The 14,204-nt window shown below is 35.8% G+C and overlaps 1 protein-coding gene across 3 annotated transcripts in view; it reads right to left on the bottom strand.

The window, feature by feature from the left end:
- Positions 1 to 676: 676 nt before the first annotated feature.
- smarcd2 (SWI/SNF related BAF chromatin remodeling complex subunit D2) overlaps positions 677 to 14,204 on the bottom strand; it is a 28,963-nt gene continuing 15,435 nt past the window's right edge. For 2 of the 3 annotated variants that reach the window (XM_087275928.1, XM_087275930.1), the window contains 7 exons: positions 10,360 to 10,461; positions 9,898 to 10,059; positions 4,927 to 5,024; positions 4,343 to 4,478; positions 4,138 to 4,260; positions 3,944 to 4,045; positions 677 to 2,143 (listed from right to left, as the gene is read on the bottom strand). In XM_087275928.1, coding sequence (XP_087132054.1) covers positions 2,090 to 2,143; positions 3,944 to 4,045; positions 4,138 to 4,260; positions 4,343 to 4,478; positions 4,927 to 5,024; positions 9,898 to 10,059; positions 10,360 to 10,461 — 777 coding nt within the window. In that variant the 3' untranslated portion in view covers positions 677 to 2,089. Of the gene's footprint in view, positions 3,319 to 3,405; positions 4,046 to 4,137; positions 4,261 to 4,342; positions 4,479 to 4,926; positions 5,025 to 9,897; positions 10,060 to 10,359; positions 10,462 to 14,204 lie in introns of all 3 variants that reach the window. The other variant, XR_015503886.1, reaches the window with a different exon arrangement.

The raw sequence follows: 14,204 nt of genomic DNA, 5'->3' as shown, positions 1-14,204 counted from the left end.
TTCAAAAGAGGTACGTACTACTAAAAAAAAGTCTTGTCTCCTATCCAAGTTTTAGAAACAACAAATACTCACTTCTAGTTGATCATTTAGTATCAGAAGGGGCTAACATGAAAGGAAAAAGCCTCTAGATTATGCTTGTTTTACCAAAATAAATGATCATGCCTTGATTTTTAATTATTCAATTAGTATAGTAGGATCTGACTTTGCTTAGACAAAAGTCTTGTCACTTAACAGAAATAATGTACAGTATAGAATATAAAGTCATGCTGCAGTGGAAAAAGAATTAATTTTGTGTATGACTCCTGTGAGCTTGAAGGACTGCATCCATACATCTCTGCAATGACTTAAATAACATATTAATAAAGTTATCTGGAATGGCAAAGAAAGCGTTCTTGCAGGACTCCCAGAGTTCATCAAGATTCTTTGGATTCATCTTCATCTTACCCCAGACACGCTCAATAATGTTTATGTCTGGTGACTGGGCTGGCCAATCCTGAAGCACCTCGACCTTCTTTGCTCTCAGGAACTTTGATGTGGAGGTGAAGTATGAGAAGGAGCGCTATCCTGCTGAAGAATTTGCCCTCTCCTGTGGTTTGTAATGTAATGGGCAGCACAAATGTCTTGATGCCTCAGGGTGTTGATGTATAAAATGTTATGAATGAAAAACACACGTAACTTCCCCTTTATGAAACCAACTTTATTGCTGAAAATACTCAAATTTCTCATAAAAAAGTACAAAAGATAAGCATTTGATTAATACAAAAATATAAAACAGAACAGTTGTAAGAACTTAATTGCATTTAACACACACACACACACACAAATGTAATCAGTTAACAAGTAAATCAAAGGCACAAAGGCGTAAAACAAAAACACTAGTTGCATTTCAGATCAGCATTAATACTGTCTGAGCAATTGAGCAATTAGCAAAATAAACTATTGAAAAACACAAAACTTTATGGAAAGAAACCTGTGACATGCTTTCAGCTCAACCATCAGAGATGCATTAAAAATAGAAGCTAGAATTTAATTTTCAACATCCTACTGTCAGCACATTTTTTCCTCACCAGTCTTCCTGTCTTATTATTTTTATTATTATAACCACCTGTTATATTCCTTGTTTTAAAATTCAGTTTGCTGTCATCAATACTTAACATAAGCGACTGCAAAAAATGAATTAAAACACACTTAAACAAAACATCCAACAGCTTTTTGGAATGTAGAAGTGCTTGCTGAAGTGAACTACTTAATATTAAGTAACATTATGGCTTCAGTATACCTGAAATTATCAATTATGCTGATGGCTTGCATATCTAAAACATCGTCTTTGACAAATGTGGTCACTGCTGTGTCTCTTTAGCAGACTTTCAAACACTAATTAAAAAAGACTAATAACACTAACTAGATGAAGACGGAAAGTCTGGTATATTGAACTAAAACAGCTGGATATCCAAATGTGCTGGGGTGGAAACACAAAGACATGGCTCTTGAACGCAGTGCAGCACATATTTTTCCTGAGAGACCAAATGGAAAAATCCACAATATTAAAAACATTTCATTGCTAGTCTACTTAATTGCAAGCATATAAACTCAAAACGTGTGCAATTAATTTTGTTGGAAAATCCTTTGCTGTAAGAATCAGAAACAAAATGGCAAATTGACTTCAGCAATTCCTACTAAAAACACAAAATCAAGATTGTTATCTATTTCCAATGGGGTTTTAGCAGACTACAGTACTGCATATTTTACTGTAAAACATACAAGAATATTATTGTGTATGAGTGTATGTCAAATAAAGGCCCTGAACTCAATGGCTTATTTTCATATTTCCTTTTCACAATATAGAAATAAAGAACAGGGAAGGGAAGATAGCAACTGAGGCATTCCAGTTATTGTAACAGCTTTGAAATATATTTGGCCAGATGTGTGTAATGGTACTGCAAATGCTGCACCTGACAAGCTGTTTATGACCAGTACCAAAAACCCACATGAAGTGCATCCGCTGGTTATGAAACAGAAAGCTTTCATTTTCAATGGCATTTGTTGAATCAGTTGCTCGGATGATTGTGGATTTGGAGTCTGAATCTTCTTAAGTGAGTCGGATTCCAAGTACCTGCTCCAACTCCTGTCTCCTCTGCTGGACCTGAAATCAAGTGAAAAAAGGTGAGCGCTTACTATGGGAAGTTCTATTAGAGTCGGTACTATTAGAGTCGGTAATATTAGAGTCGGTAATATTAGAGTCGGTAATATTAGAGTAGGTACTATTAGAGTAGGTACTATTAGAGTTGGTACAATTAGAGTCAGTACTACTAGAGTCTGTAATATTAGAGTCGGAACTATTAGAGTCAGTACTATTAGAGTTGGTACTCCTGGATTCTGTAATATTACAGTTGGTACTATTAGAGTCGGTACTATTAGAGTCAGTACTATAGAGTCGGTAATATTAGAGTAGGTACTATTAGAGTTGGTACAATTAGAGTCAGTACTACTAGAGTCTGTAATATTAGAGTCGGAACTATTAGCGTCAGTACTATTAGAGTTGGTACTCCTGGATTCTGTAATATTACAGTTGGTACTATTAGAGTCGGTACTATTAGAGTCAGTACTATAGAGTCGGTAATATTAGAGTAGGTACTATTAGAGTTGGTACAATTAGAGTCAGTACTACTAGAGTCTGTAATATTAGAGTCGGAACTATTAGCGTCAGTACTATTAGAGTTGGTACTCCTGGATTCTGTAATATTACAGTTGGTACTATTAGAGTCGGTACTATTAGAGTCAGTACTATAGAGTCGGTAATATTAGAGTAGGTACTATTAGAGTTGGTACAATTAGAGTCAGTACTACTAGAGTCTGTAATATTAGAGTCGGAACTATTAGAGTCAGTACTATTAGAGTTGGTACTCCTGGATTCTGTAATATTACAGTTGGTACTATTAGAGTCGGTACTATTAGAGTCAGTACTATAGAGTCGGAACTATTAGAGTTGTTACTACTACAGTCTGTTCTATTAGAGTCAGTACCACTACAGTCTGTACCACCAGAGTCTGTACTATTAGAGTCTGTAGTATTAGAGTAAGTACTATTAGAGTCGTTACTAATAAAGTCAGTATTAATAGAGTCTGTACTATTAGAGTTGGTACTTATAATTGGTACTATTACGGTCGGTACCTCTAGGGTCTGTACTATTAGAGTTGATACTATTAGAGTCAGTACTATTACAGTCGGTACTAATAGAGTCGGTACTATTAAAGTCGGTACTAATAATCGGTATTATTAGAGTTGGTACTACTACAGTCTGTACTAATAGAGTTGGTACTATTACAGTTGGTACTATTAAAGTCGGTACTAATAGAGTCGGTACCACTAGAGTACTATTAGAGTCAGTACTATTAGAGTTGATACTATTACAGTCGGTACTAATAGAGTCGGTACTTATATAGTCGGTACTATTGGGCCCAATCCCAATTCTATTTTTGTGCCCCTACCCCTTCCCCTAAAAAATTACCCATAAGAATTGTGACAGCACACTTCTATACAGCCTAAAGTGACATTTAAAGTCTTAACTAGGTTAATTAGGTTAACTAGGCAGGTTAGGATAATTAGGCAAGTTATTGTGTAACGAGGATTTGTTCTGTAGACTATCTAAAAAAATAGCTTAAAGGGGCTATTAATTTTGAACTTAAAAAGGTTTTAAAAAAATAAGTAAATAAAAACTGCTTTTATTCCAGCCGAAATAAAGCAAATAAGGCTTTCTCCAGAAGAAAAAATATTATCAGACATAGTGGGAAAATTTCCTTGCTTTGTTAAACATCATTTGGGAAATATATAAAAAAAAATAATAATAATAAATTTTAAAAAAATCAAAGCGCGGCTAATTATTCTGACTTCAACTGTTTAAGTATATTAGTGTTAACTGAAAGAAATACAGATAAATACTCACCTTTGAAAATATATATCGTCCAACAGCTTCTGTGACCCACGGTGAATGGTAAAATTCAGTCCTCCTCTCCTCTTCTGGATTTCCCACAGTATCTGTCATTAGCTGAAATAAACCAATAAAAACCTTCTAAAAATGACTGATGACCAAGAACCACTCAGCAAAACCGTCAAAGAATATTCAAAGCCCTCCTATACCTTGAGGTCTCGGCTCTGAGACTTGAGCCAGTCCTGGATGAACTCCTGTGGGCTGTTACTAAAGCTGAGCATGAAGTCTCTCTGGGTCTTCAGCTGGTTGATGGACTCAATAGTCTCATGGATCTAATGAGAAATGCAGATATTTAGTTAAAAACAGCCTGTATGTAACCTCATAACAGGATCAGTTATTTCACTGCAAACCCACCTTCATCTCCAGAGTAGCAATCTCCTGCTGACTGGTTGTGGAGGACAGGAAGCCGGTCATCTGAGCCTTCAGAGGGTCGTCAACCTCAACATCAATATCAAAGCAAGCAGTCTTCTTCTGATCGTTGGGATCCACACTGGACATATGAAACACAGATAAAGCAGCATATAGTCAACATCAAACAACAGCAATCCACAACAACATCAATAAGATTAATAATAGCATTCATAAAATGTAAATAATTGATACAAATGTAAAATACACAACGGAACTATGAGAATTCCATGGAAACTACACAAACAAGTTAAATGAAACCTTAATCAAAACAATGTATACTTTTAAAAACATTCACCTTTATTCTGCTCAAGAGCTCAATGAGTTCCCTGCCCTATTTATAATTTAAATTTTGCTATAAATTTATAGTTGCAAGATAAATTTAAAAACACAAGTGTGGCCAAACTTTGTATTCTATACGTCGGCATTTTGTACTGAAAATAACTACAAAGCAGCAAGTAAACAGAAAATCATTCTTTAAAATGGGATTGTAAAAGTAACCATTGAAAACATTTGGATCAGAAACACACCTGATGATATGATTGATGACGATGGGGTCGGGGTGTTGAAGGAGGCTGGCGAGCTTCATGGGGATATCCGAAAATCTCATCCTGGGGCAGCCAAAGATCTGCAAGATTACAGCAGTTCATCCACAGGTCTGTTCATATGAGCCACTTACCACATACTCATTCATTCATTTTCTTTTCAGCTTAGTCCCCTTTATTAATCCGGGGTCGCCACAGCAGAATAACCGCCAACTTATCCAGCATGTTTTTACGCAGTGGATGCTCTTCCAGCCGCAACCCATCTCTGGGAAACATCCACACACACTCATTTACAGTCATACACTATGGACAGTTTAGCCTACCCTATTCACCTGTACAGCATGTCCTTGGACTGTAGGGGAAACCGGAACACCTGGAGGAAACCCACACGAACGGAGGGAGAACATTCAAACTCCACACAGAAATGCCAACTGACCCAGCCGAGGCTCAAACTAGCGACCTTCTTGCTGTGAGGTGACAGCACTACCTACTGCGCCACCCTTACCACATACTGTTAAAGTTAAAATTATTAGCAATCATTTGATTTCTTCTTCATATATTTCCCAAATGGTTTCCCAGTACTGGGTTGAGGCTGGAAGGGCATCCGCTGCATAAAACATATGATGAAATAGTTGCTAGTTCATTCCGCTGTGGTGACCATTGATAAACAAGGGACTAAACATTGATTAATACTTCTGCATCAAGTGCACACGTATGCTCTGGTGCAGCCTTTGCATGGGCGCATAGCCCTTGTGGTCGTCGCCGACGCCGAGGTCTAAAAAAAAAAAATGTAACTACACATCACAACAGAGACAGTCCTCACTGCAGCCCACAGCTTGATGACATACTGGACCAGATCAACTATGTAATGGACGAATGCCTACACATCACCTTCCCCTAAACCCAACCATCACAGTAGCATTACCTTAGTGCTGGGGTGGCCAACCCTGTTCCTCGAGAGCCGCCTTCCTGCAGATTTCAGTTGCAACCCATATCAAACACACCTGCCTGTAATTATCACGTGGTGTTCAGGTCCTAATTAATTGGTTCAGGTGTGTTTGATATAGGTAGCAACTGAAATCAGCTGGAAGGCCGCTCTCGAGGAACAGGGTTGGCCACCCCTGCCTTAGAGGGTGGTACAAGATCCACTATGTAGTGCACTTGGTCCAATGTCATCTCGGTTACAAGCTGCAGCGAAGATCTTGTGTGAGCTCGATGGAGCAAGTGTTTAAAAGTGTCGAGTCCCTTGAAAGAAACTTTTTTTTGCATGTACCTTATGATTAATGTTGTTTCACGCCTGCCGGTTCCCACCTCTGAATAAGCAAGTTTTAGCTACTTGTACATTAAGGTAGCATTCAGAAAAACAAAAGACCAGCGAAGAAACTCAAGGCTTCCTTCGGCTTGTTTATACTTCTTGGTCGAGTAATTGCCGTGACCCACAGTGCGTGCATTGTGTGTAGTCATGCATTTGAAGTTTTGCGTGCTGTTTGTGTTGCTCTGCAATAACACTTCCGAAATGCTAGCGTTAGCTGGCAGTAGGTTTAAATGTTTCTCTTTCTTCACGGGTGTTTTGTTTTGTCTGAACAAAAGGCGGGAATCGGCGGACATACATTACTATAATCATAAGGTAAACACAAAACAAAAGTATCCATCTGGATGTCCTTCAGAGGACTTGAAACTGGTAAACATTTAGCTAGTTAAACTAGCAAATGATACATTTAAACAGACTTTATGCCTCTTCAGGTTGGCATTGAATAAATGTATGATCAATATTTTGCATTTTCACACCCTGTAAAAAGATCCAATGTGGTCATGCAAGTCTGCTTGCTACAGAGAAAGTTTAATTACTCTTCCTTAAAGCCTGTATCTTTTTCAAAATGAGAGTCCCACCTATATAATAACTAGAATAGTTAGAAGTTAATAGAAGCTTAATTACATTAACAATTAAGGGGGAAAATATCAGAGTTATGCAGTCGTGAGAAGGCTGCGCCGAGCATTCGCGTGCGCTTGACACAGTACTATAAATCAGCCTTTAAACCGAAGGAAAATTAATAATAGAATTTTCCCCAAATTATGTTTAACAGAGCATGAAATTTTTCACAGTATTTCCTATATTTTTTCCCCTGGAGAACATCTTTTTAAAAAAGTTTTATCTTAGCTAGAATAAGAACAGTTTTAAATATATTTTTAAACAATTTTAAGATCAATATTATTAGCCCCTCTTATATTATTAGAACCTCTCCTTGGTTGTCATTGCAGAGAACATGCTATGCTGTAAATAGTACATATATATTGAAGACGACAGGTGTTCAACAAAACTTGATGCTACTAAGCGCTATGTGATTCTAAACATTTGCTAAGGTCTTCTAAATGATGCACTGCAAGGTAAGCCATATCAACTTCCCATGATATTTTATCCTATGTTTAGTTTGGTCTCTGCCTGTTGTATGATTAAGAAGTTTGAAGAGAGATCTCAAAATGAAAGGAAGTTCCAAAGTAAGATAGGAGCTCATAATATAACTGGAGGGGATAAGGTTGAAGTATATAGACTACAAAAGGAAACGGGCTGAGAACCGAGCCCTAGGGAACACCTCGGTCGACAGGTCAGGATGATGTGAACCAGTGCACAGCTGTGCCAGCAATACCAATTCTTACAGGCAAGACAAAACATGTTGTGGCAGCAAGTGTTTAATTGTTTAATACAAAGCTTAGATATAAGGGTTTCTTCTGTTCCTATGTGTTACAGGCCACATACACACTGCAGCTAAATAAATAAACTGAAGAGCTTTGTTAGCCAAGCTTGAACAGTGAGTCCAAAGACACTTACAAGTGGACATTAAAGGAAAACTCTGTTAAAAGATGCCAAAAAATAAAAAATGAAAATCTGTATACATCTACACCAAGCTGAATAATAAAAGTTCAGTACAAAATGACACACCATTGGTCTCAAACGCCAATGTTTCTTTGTTCCCATGTAAATCCTGGGTGTAAAATCCCAGTCAAAAACAGGGCAAACACAAACTGTGACAACCCACAGAAGGCCATAATAATATCCACACTGCATCAGTATTTTATTGGCAAAAATGTCACCAAATAAGATAATGATATATTTTCCCCTAAATGGTTAATGTAATAAAGCTTCTATTATAGTTATTATGTAGGTGGGACTCTCATTTTGAAAACGATACAGGCTTTAAGGAAGAGTAAATAAACTTTCTGTGAAGCAGGCAGACTTGCATGACCACACTGGATCTGTTTACAGGGTGTCAAAATGCGAAATATTGATCATATATTTATTCAATGCCAACCTGAAGAGGCATAAAGTCTGTTTAAATGTATCATTTGCTAGTTTAACATGTATATTGTGATATTTGGCATGTTTGGCTAACAAGACAACAAACACTTGTAATTGGATGAGTGTTAAATCCACATTTATGCATCATGTCATATCGCACAGCTCTTAATATATTTTTTTTGCAGTGTAGGATGAAGGATTCGGATTTATACCTTCCAATCAGTCTCAGCATGGATCAACTATTATCCTTTTCTCATCATCCTGTTTCTCATTAGTTTTATTAAATATAATTATTTTATTATTTGAATGAGTATTCAACTTTGAACTGATTTAAATGAATGAATGTGTTAACACTACTTAATATAAGAATGTTCAGTGCATTTGCCTGTCTCTTTATAACTATTTTCAGGAGCCACCAAACTAGGTCAGAGGTTACAGAGACCTTGAGTGGAACTGAGGGCTGAGGACTGGAAGCAAGAGTTAATACTATGTAAAATGTTTAAAGTGATTTTGCTGTTTTTACGGTTAATTCTTTTAAAGTGATTCTACTTTTTATTCAAGATAGACTGTGTGTATAAAAGATATAACGGCCTGAATGTAGATAATCCGGTTTTTAACCAGTTTTGTTGAAGACGGCTGATAATACACTCAGCCTTGGATAAGAAACAGATTATACTTTTAAGTGTGTGTGTTCTATTTGATTATGGATCCGTTTCACAGATCTGGAGTCAGCTCTAAACAGTCTAGTGGATTTCTGACAATTATATGCTTCAGATGTTGTTCAGAATTGTACGCACAAACCCCACGTGGAAATTTTTCTAGTCTATCTGTGTTTCAACCAATCAGGTTAAAAAACTCATATGTGTGACGCAGTTAATGATGTTAAGTGAAAGTATAATTGTTATTGATTTGTGATTGTAAGGCAGAGCGGCCTAGGAACTCATTGCGAGCGTTGCAGCTGGCTTCTGCTGATGAAACTGCAAACTATCTTCAGTAAACTTCATTTGTTATTTGAATCTCTGACTCCAGCTCTTCTTCATCTGACAGACGGCTCATTCTTTGGGTTAAAACAGTGAATAATAATCTCTACAAAAAGCACCAATAAATATAAATAGAATATAATAAAAACAATTATAAAAGTTTATGCAAAGGGTAATATTAAAGCATGCCTGTTTTCATAGTTAACATTTCGTTAAACTCACAAAACTAAACTAAATACATCTCTACCAGCCCATTTTGTCAAGTGTAATTACAACTTAGCCTAGATTTCATCCCAAAAAAAAAAAAAAAAAAAAACAACCCAAAGCAAACCCTAATTATAATTAAAATTTGACAAAAAAAAAAATGATGCTTAAAAATGTAAATTGATATTTTTTAAATCTTTTGGCAAAAAGACTAAGCTAAAATAAACTAAACTAAGCTAAAATATACCACATATCAAGCATTTCAGTTGAAAAGACTGCCATTTAACAGGGCATCTCCATTTTATCAAAATATTTTTTTGACAACTGAAGTATGATTATTTGGCTTTCAATTTAACATATTGTATAAATGCACAATTTAACATTGAATAAATACATTTTATGGCACCTTTAAGACATTATTTACTTATAAATAAAATGGGTTAAAAAAACGTTTAAAACCAACCAATTTTTGCATACCTGTCTAAAGTATCGGTTGCAGTTAATGTACTCTTTCTCGTGGCAATCTTGCAGCTTGTTGTTCTTGATGTAGAGCCACAGGGCCTGCATGATACTGGCTCTGGTCTGAGTGTGGACACCCAGCAGTCGAGCCAGACGTGGGTCCAGCTTGTACTGTGGAGGCTTAATCAAGTACAAGGAGAAGACAAAAGTTCATAATATTATTAAAAACATCCAATACTATGCTCTGGAACAAACAAAACCAATAGTATTGCGGTGATATTTACATTTCTAGAGATATAATATTTTCCTAGAGGTATACTATTTTTATTAGCATTTTGTTCTCAAAATCATTTATGTAATGATTATACTACATTACAAAAGCAACAATTAAATAAAATAATTATATTTCTTAAACTAAAGGCAGCTGAAAATAATCAAATAATATAAAAGCATGTATCATAAAGGATGTGCATGTAATACCTGGTGGTCCAGCATGAGAAGCAGAGTGCATTTCACATTCACATCTCCTGGTCTCTTCACCTGAAATCCATCCGTCTCCTGAGTTGTGGGCATTCTGTGCCACTAAGACATGAGGAAAAGATTTATTAACTACAGCGAATGAGCTCAATCTTCAGCATTAAAATAGATTTCTTCACTGCAATAAAGCTTTTTACTCAAGTTTTTTGTGTTGTGTCTAGTACAAAAATGTTGTCTTTTCCCTTAAAACACGTAAAATAATCTTGTCAAAAGGAAAAATAAGATTCTTTTGCTTACCCCACTGGCAGATTATTTAGCTTATTTCAAGAAAAAAAAACTCACTTAATTTTGCCATATTATTTCAATATTTAATATACAAGTCAATATTTTTGTTTGTCTAGAAAATGCTCATTAATTTAAGAATTTTTAGTCATTTGGACTAGAAACATGACAACAAAATGTGTTTCTATCATTAGCTGGGGCTAGACATACAGTTGAAATCAGAATTATTAGCCACCCTTTGAATTTGTTTTTATTTTTTAAATATTTCCTAAATGATGTTTAACAGAGCAATGAAGTTTTCACAGCATGTCTGATAATACTTTTCCTTCTGGTGAAAGTCTTATTTGTTTTATTTCGGCTTGAATAAAAACATTTTTGGGACAAAATTATAAGCCCCTTTAAGCAAATTTTTTTTGATAGTCTACAGAACAAATCCTTGTCATACAATAACTTGCCTAATAACCCTAACCAGCCCAGTTAACCTAATTAAGCCTTTAAATGTCACTTTAAGCTGTATAGAAGTGTCTTGAAAAATATCTAGTCAAATATTATTTACTCTCATCATGGCAAATATAAAATAAATCAGTTATTAAAAATGAGTTATTAAAACTATTATGTTCAGAAATGTGTTGAAAAAAAACTTCTCCGTTAAACAGAAATAGGGGAAAAAAATTAAACGGGGCGAATAATTCAGGGGGGCTAATAATTCTGACCTAAACTGTATTCCTGTATTAAACAATTAAAAATATCTTGATTATGAACAATATTGATAGTGCAGGCACTTCTAAATATTCTGAATAATGTCTTATCATGTAAACTTTTAAAGTGCTTTTTAGAGTATTTACATTGTATTTGTAGAGGATTCAAAACAGGGATCAAATTCTTGACTTGATTGATTGATTAGCCTAATAGTTCAAACATTTTAATATCTGACCTAATGTATGCAGATGAAATATTGATAAAAAAATTCTGTGACTATTTATAGGCCCGTTGTTTGTTAATACTGTGAAATAAGGTTTCAGTAGTTAATATTAGTTAATGGGGTGTAAGCCGAGCTAGTGCGTTTCCCATACTGATAAACTTCCAGTGACCAGTTACTGTGAGTTTTTTTCCATTTTATATAGTTTCTTTTACAGCATTGATGTTGTAATGCAAGTCAAATACAATCAGTTAAACAGACTTTGGCATTTGTTCATTTAGTTTCTCAAGCGTAAAACCAGACAAAAAGCCGTTTTCTCGCATGCGCCTGTCAAAATCGGCAGTCTAGCGCAGAAGCTCCATTGAATAAACTGAGGGTAAAATAAATGCTCATATTATAAAGACATGGCGGGGGAGGAAATGCTATTTAATGCAGTGCATCTTATACAATCTGAGATCCACTTTATATCTGATATCACTCAGCCAGTGGAAATCGCTGATTTTTAAAGAAAAATGCGCCAATTTTGCATTGGCGTACAATTTTCCGGAAACAATTAACCCAGGTTACTGGCAAATTAAAAGTCCTATTAGCATGCTTCGGCATATAACGTATTGAACTAAAACACAATTGTTATTTTTAGATGATTTTAATATCCAAGTTAATGCCTAATAACACATTAAAATCAGATTCATAATCTGATTACAATTCATAACGGTTTTATTGAATGGAGTTATAATATTCAGTTGTATTTCAAACTAATATGAACACAGTAACTATAATAAATCTTACCCTTTCTTATTTATTTTTATGCAGTAACATTTACTGATTAGACTTTATTGTAAAGCATTACCTGTTGTACTTTATAATCCAACTCTGAACATGTATATACAATAAAGCAGCTCACTAAGTAACTTTTCTTATTATACCTGTTAAAAGTAACTTTTTTTGCAGCTTAAGTCAATATTGTGATTATTCCGTATATCATGATAAAAACTTTAACACTTAAAATCGCAACAAGAAAATTTGTATTACAGTCATAAGCCTTGTTTCATTTTTTTTCAGATTTAAAAAAAAAAAAACTTCCAATAAGTTCCAATGACATGGGGAATTTTCAATTTTTGTAGAGCACAATACAATCTTGTTCTCTATCAGTTTTACATTTAAACTCATTTTAAATACATCTGCACACCCATTACCATGTTTCAGAGTCTTTCAGTAAGGTATGCATGTGTACTGAATGACTCCAGCACTGCTTTACCAACTGCATCCATGTGCAGGACTTCTGTGAGAGTGGAACATATTTTAAAACCTACTTAGTTCCCTACTTGGATAAGATGGTAGTGAAATTGATATATTGATACTTTGATGTTGCAAACACATCTGTAAAACAGTCCACTGCTGTGGACAAGTTTTCAACCTGATTTATATTACGATTTACCTAAATTCATAAACCTGCACGCTTCTACCTCCAGAGACATGTGGTGTGGTTTATTTGAGCTTCCTTAGAGAATAACTGACATTTTTCTGATTCTATCCTTATCGGTATATGCTTAAAAATCAAGTATTTACATTTAGTAAAAGGCTGTGAGATGACAGAGTGGGCACTGGATCAGTGACATCACACCTACAGTTGGGTCCATAAATATTTGGACAGATGTTTTTGGCTCTATACACCAACACAATGGATTTGAAATGAAACGAACAAGATGTGCTTTAACTGCAGACTGTCAGCTTTAATTTGAGGGTTTTTACATCCAAATCAGGTGAACGGTGTTGGAATTTGCATATGTGCCTCCCACTTGTTAAGGGACCAAAAGTAATTGGACAGACTAATAATCACAAATCAAACTTTCACCTTTAATAACTTGGTTGCAAATCCTTTGCAGTCAATTACAGCCTGAAGTCTGGAATGCGTAGACATCAGCAGACGCTGGGATTCATTCCTGGTGACACTCTGCCAGGCCTCTACAGCAACCGTCTTCAGCTTCTGCTTGCTCTTAGGGCATTTTCCCTTCAGTTCTGTCTTCAGCAAGTGGAATACATGCTCAATCGGATTCAGTCAGATGACTGACTTGGCCATTGCATAACATTCCACTTCTTTCCCTTCGAAAACTCTTTGGTTGCTTTTGCAACATGCTTTGGGTAATTGTCCATCTACACTGTGACACGCCAATTAATGAGTTCTGAAGCATTTGGCTGAATAAGAGCAGAAAATATTGCCTGAAACACTTCAGAATTCATCCTCCTGCTCTTGTCAACAGTCACATCATCAATAAATAGAAGAGAACCAGTTCCATTGGCAGTCGTACATGTCCACGCCATGTCACCACTACCACCATGCTTCACTGCTTAAGTTCATGATCCTTCTCCATACTCTTCTCTGCCCATCACTCTGGTACAAGTTGATCTTGGTCTCATCTGTCTTTAGGATGTTGTTCCAGCACTTTGAAGGCTTTTTTAGAACTCTAATCTGGCCTACCTGGTTTTGAGGCTCACCAAAGGTTTACATCTTGTGGTAAACCCTCTGTATTCAATCTGGTGTCGTCTTCTCTTGATTGTTGACTTTGACACACATACACCTAAATCCTTAAGAGTGTTCTTGATCTGGCAGCTGTGAAGGGTGTTTTCTTCACCAGGAAAATAATTC

The sequence above is a fragment of the Danio rerio genome, chromosome 12, assembly GCF_052040795.2.
Source record: "Danio rerio strain M-AB ecotype USA chromosome 12, GRCz13ab, whole genome shotgun sequence".
Lineage (NCBI taxonomy): Eukaryota > Metazoa > Chordata > Actinopteri > Cypriniformes > Danionidae > Danio > Danio rerio.
The sequence above is the reverse complement of the archived record's forward strand: the minus strand, read 5'-3'. Positions and strand labels throughout refer to the sequence as shown.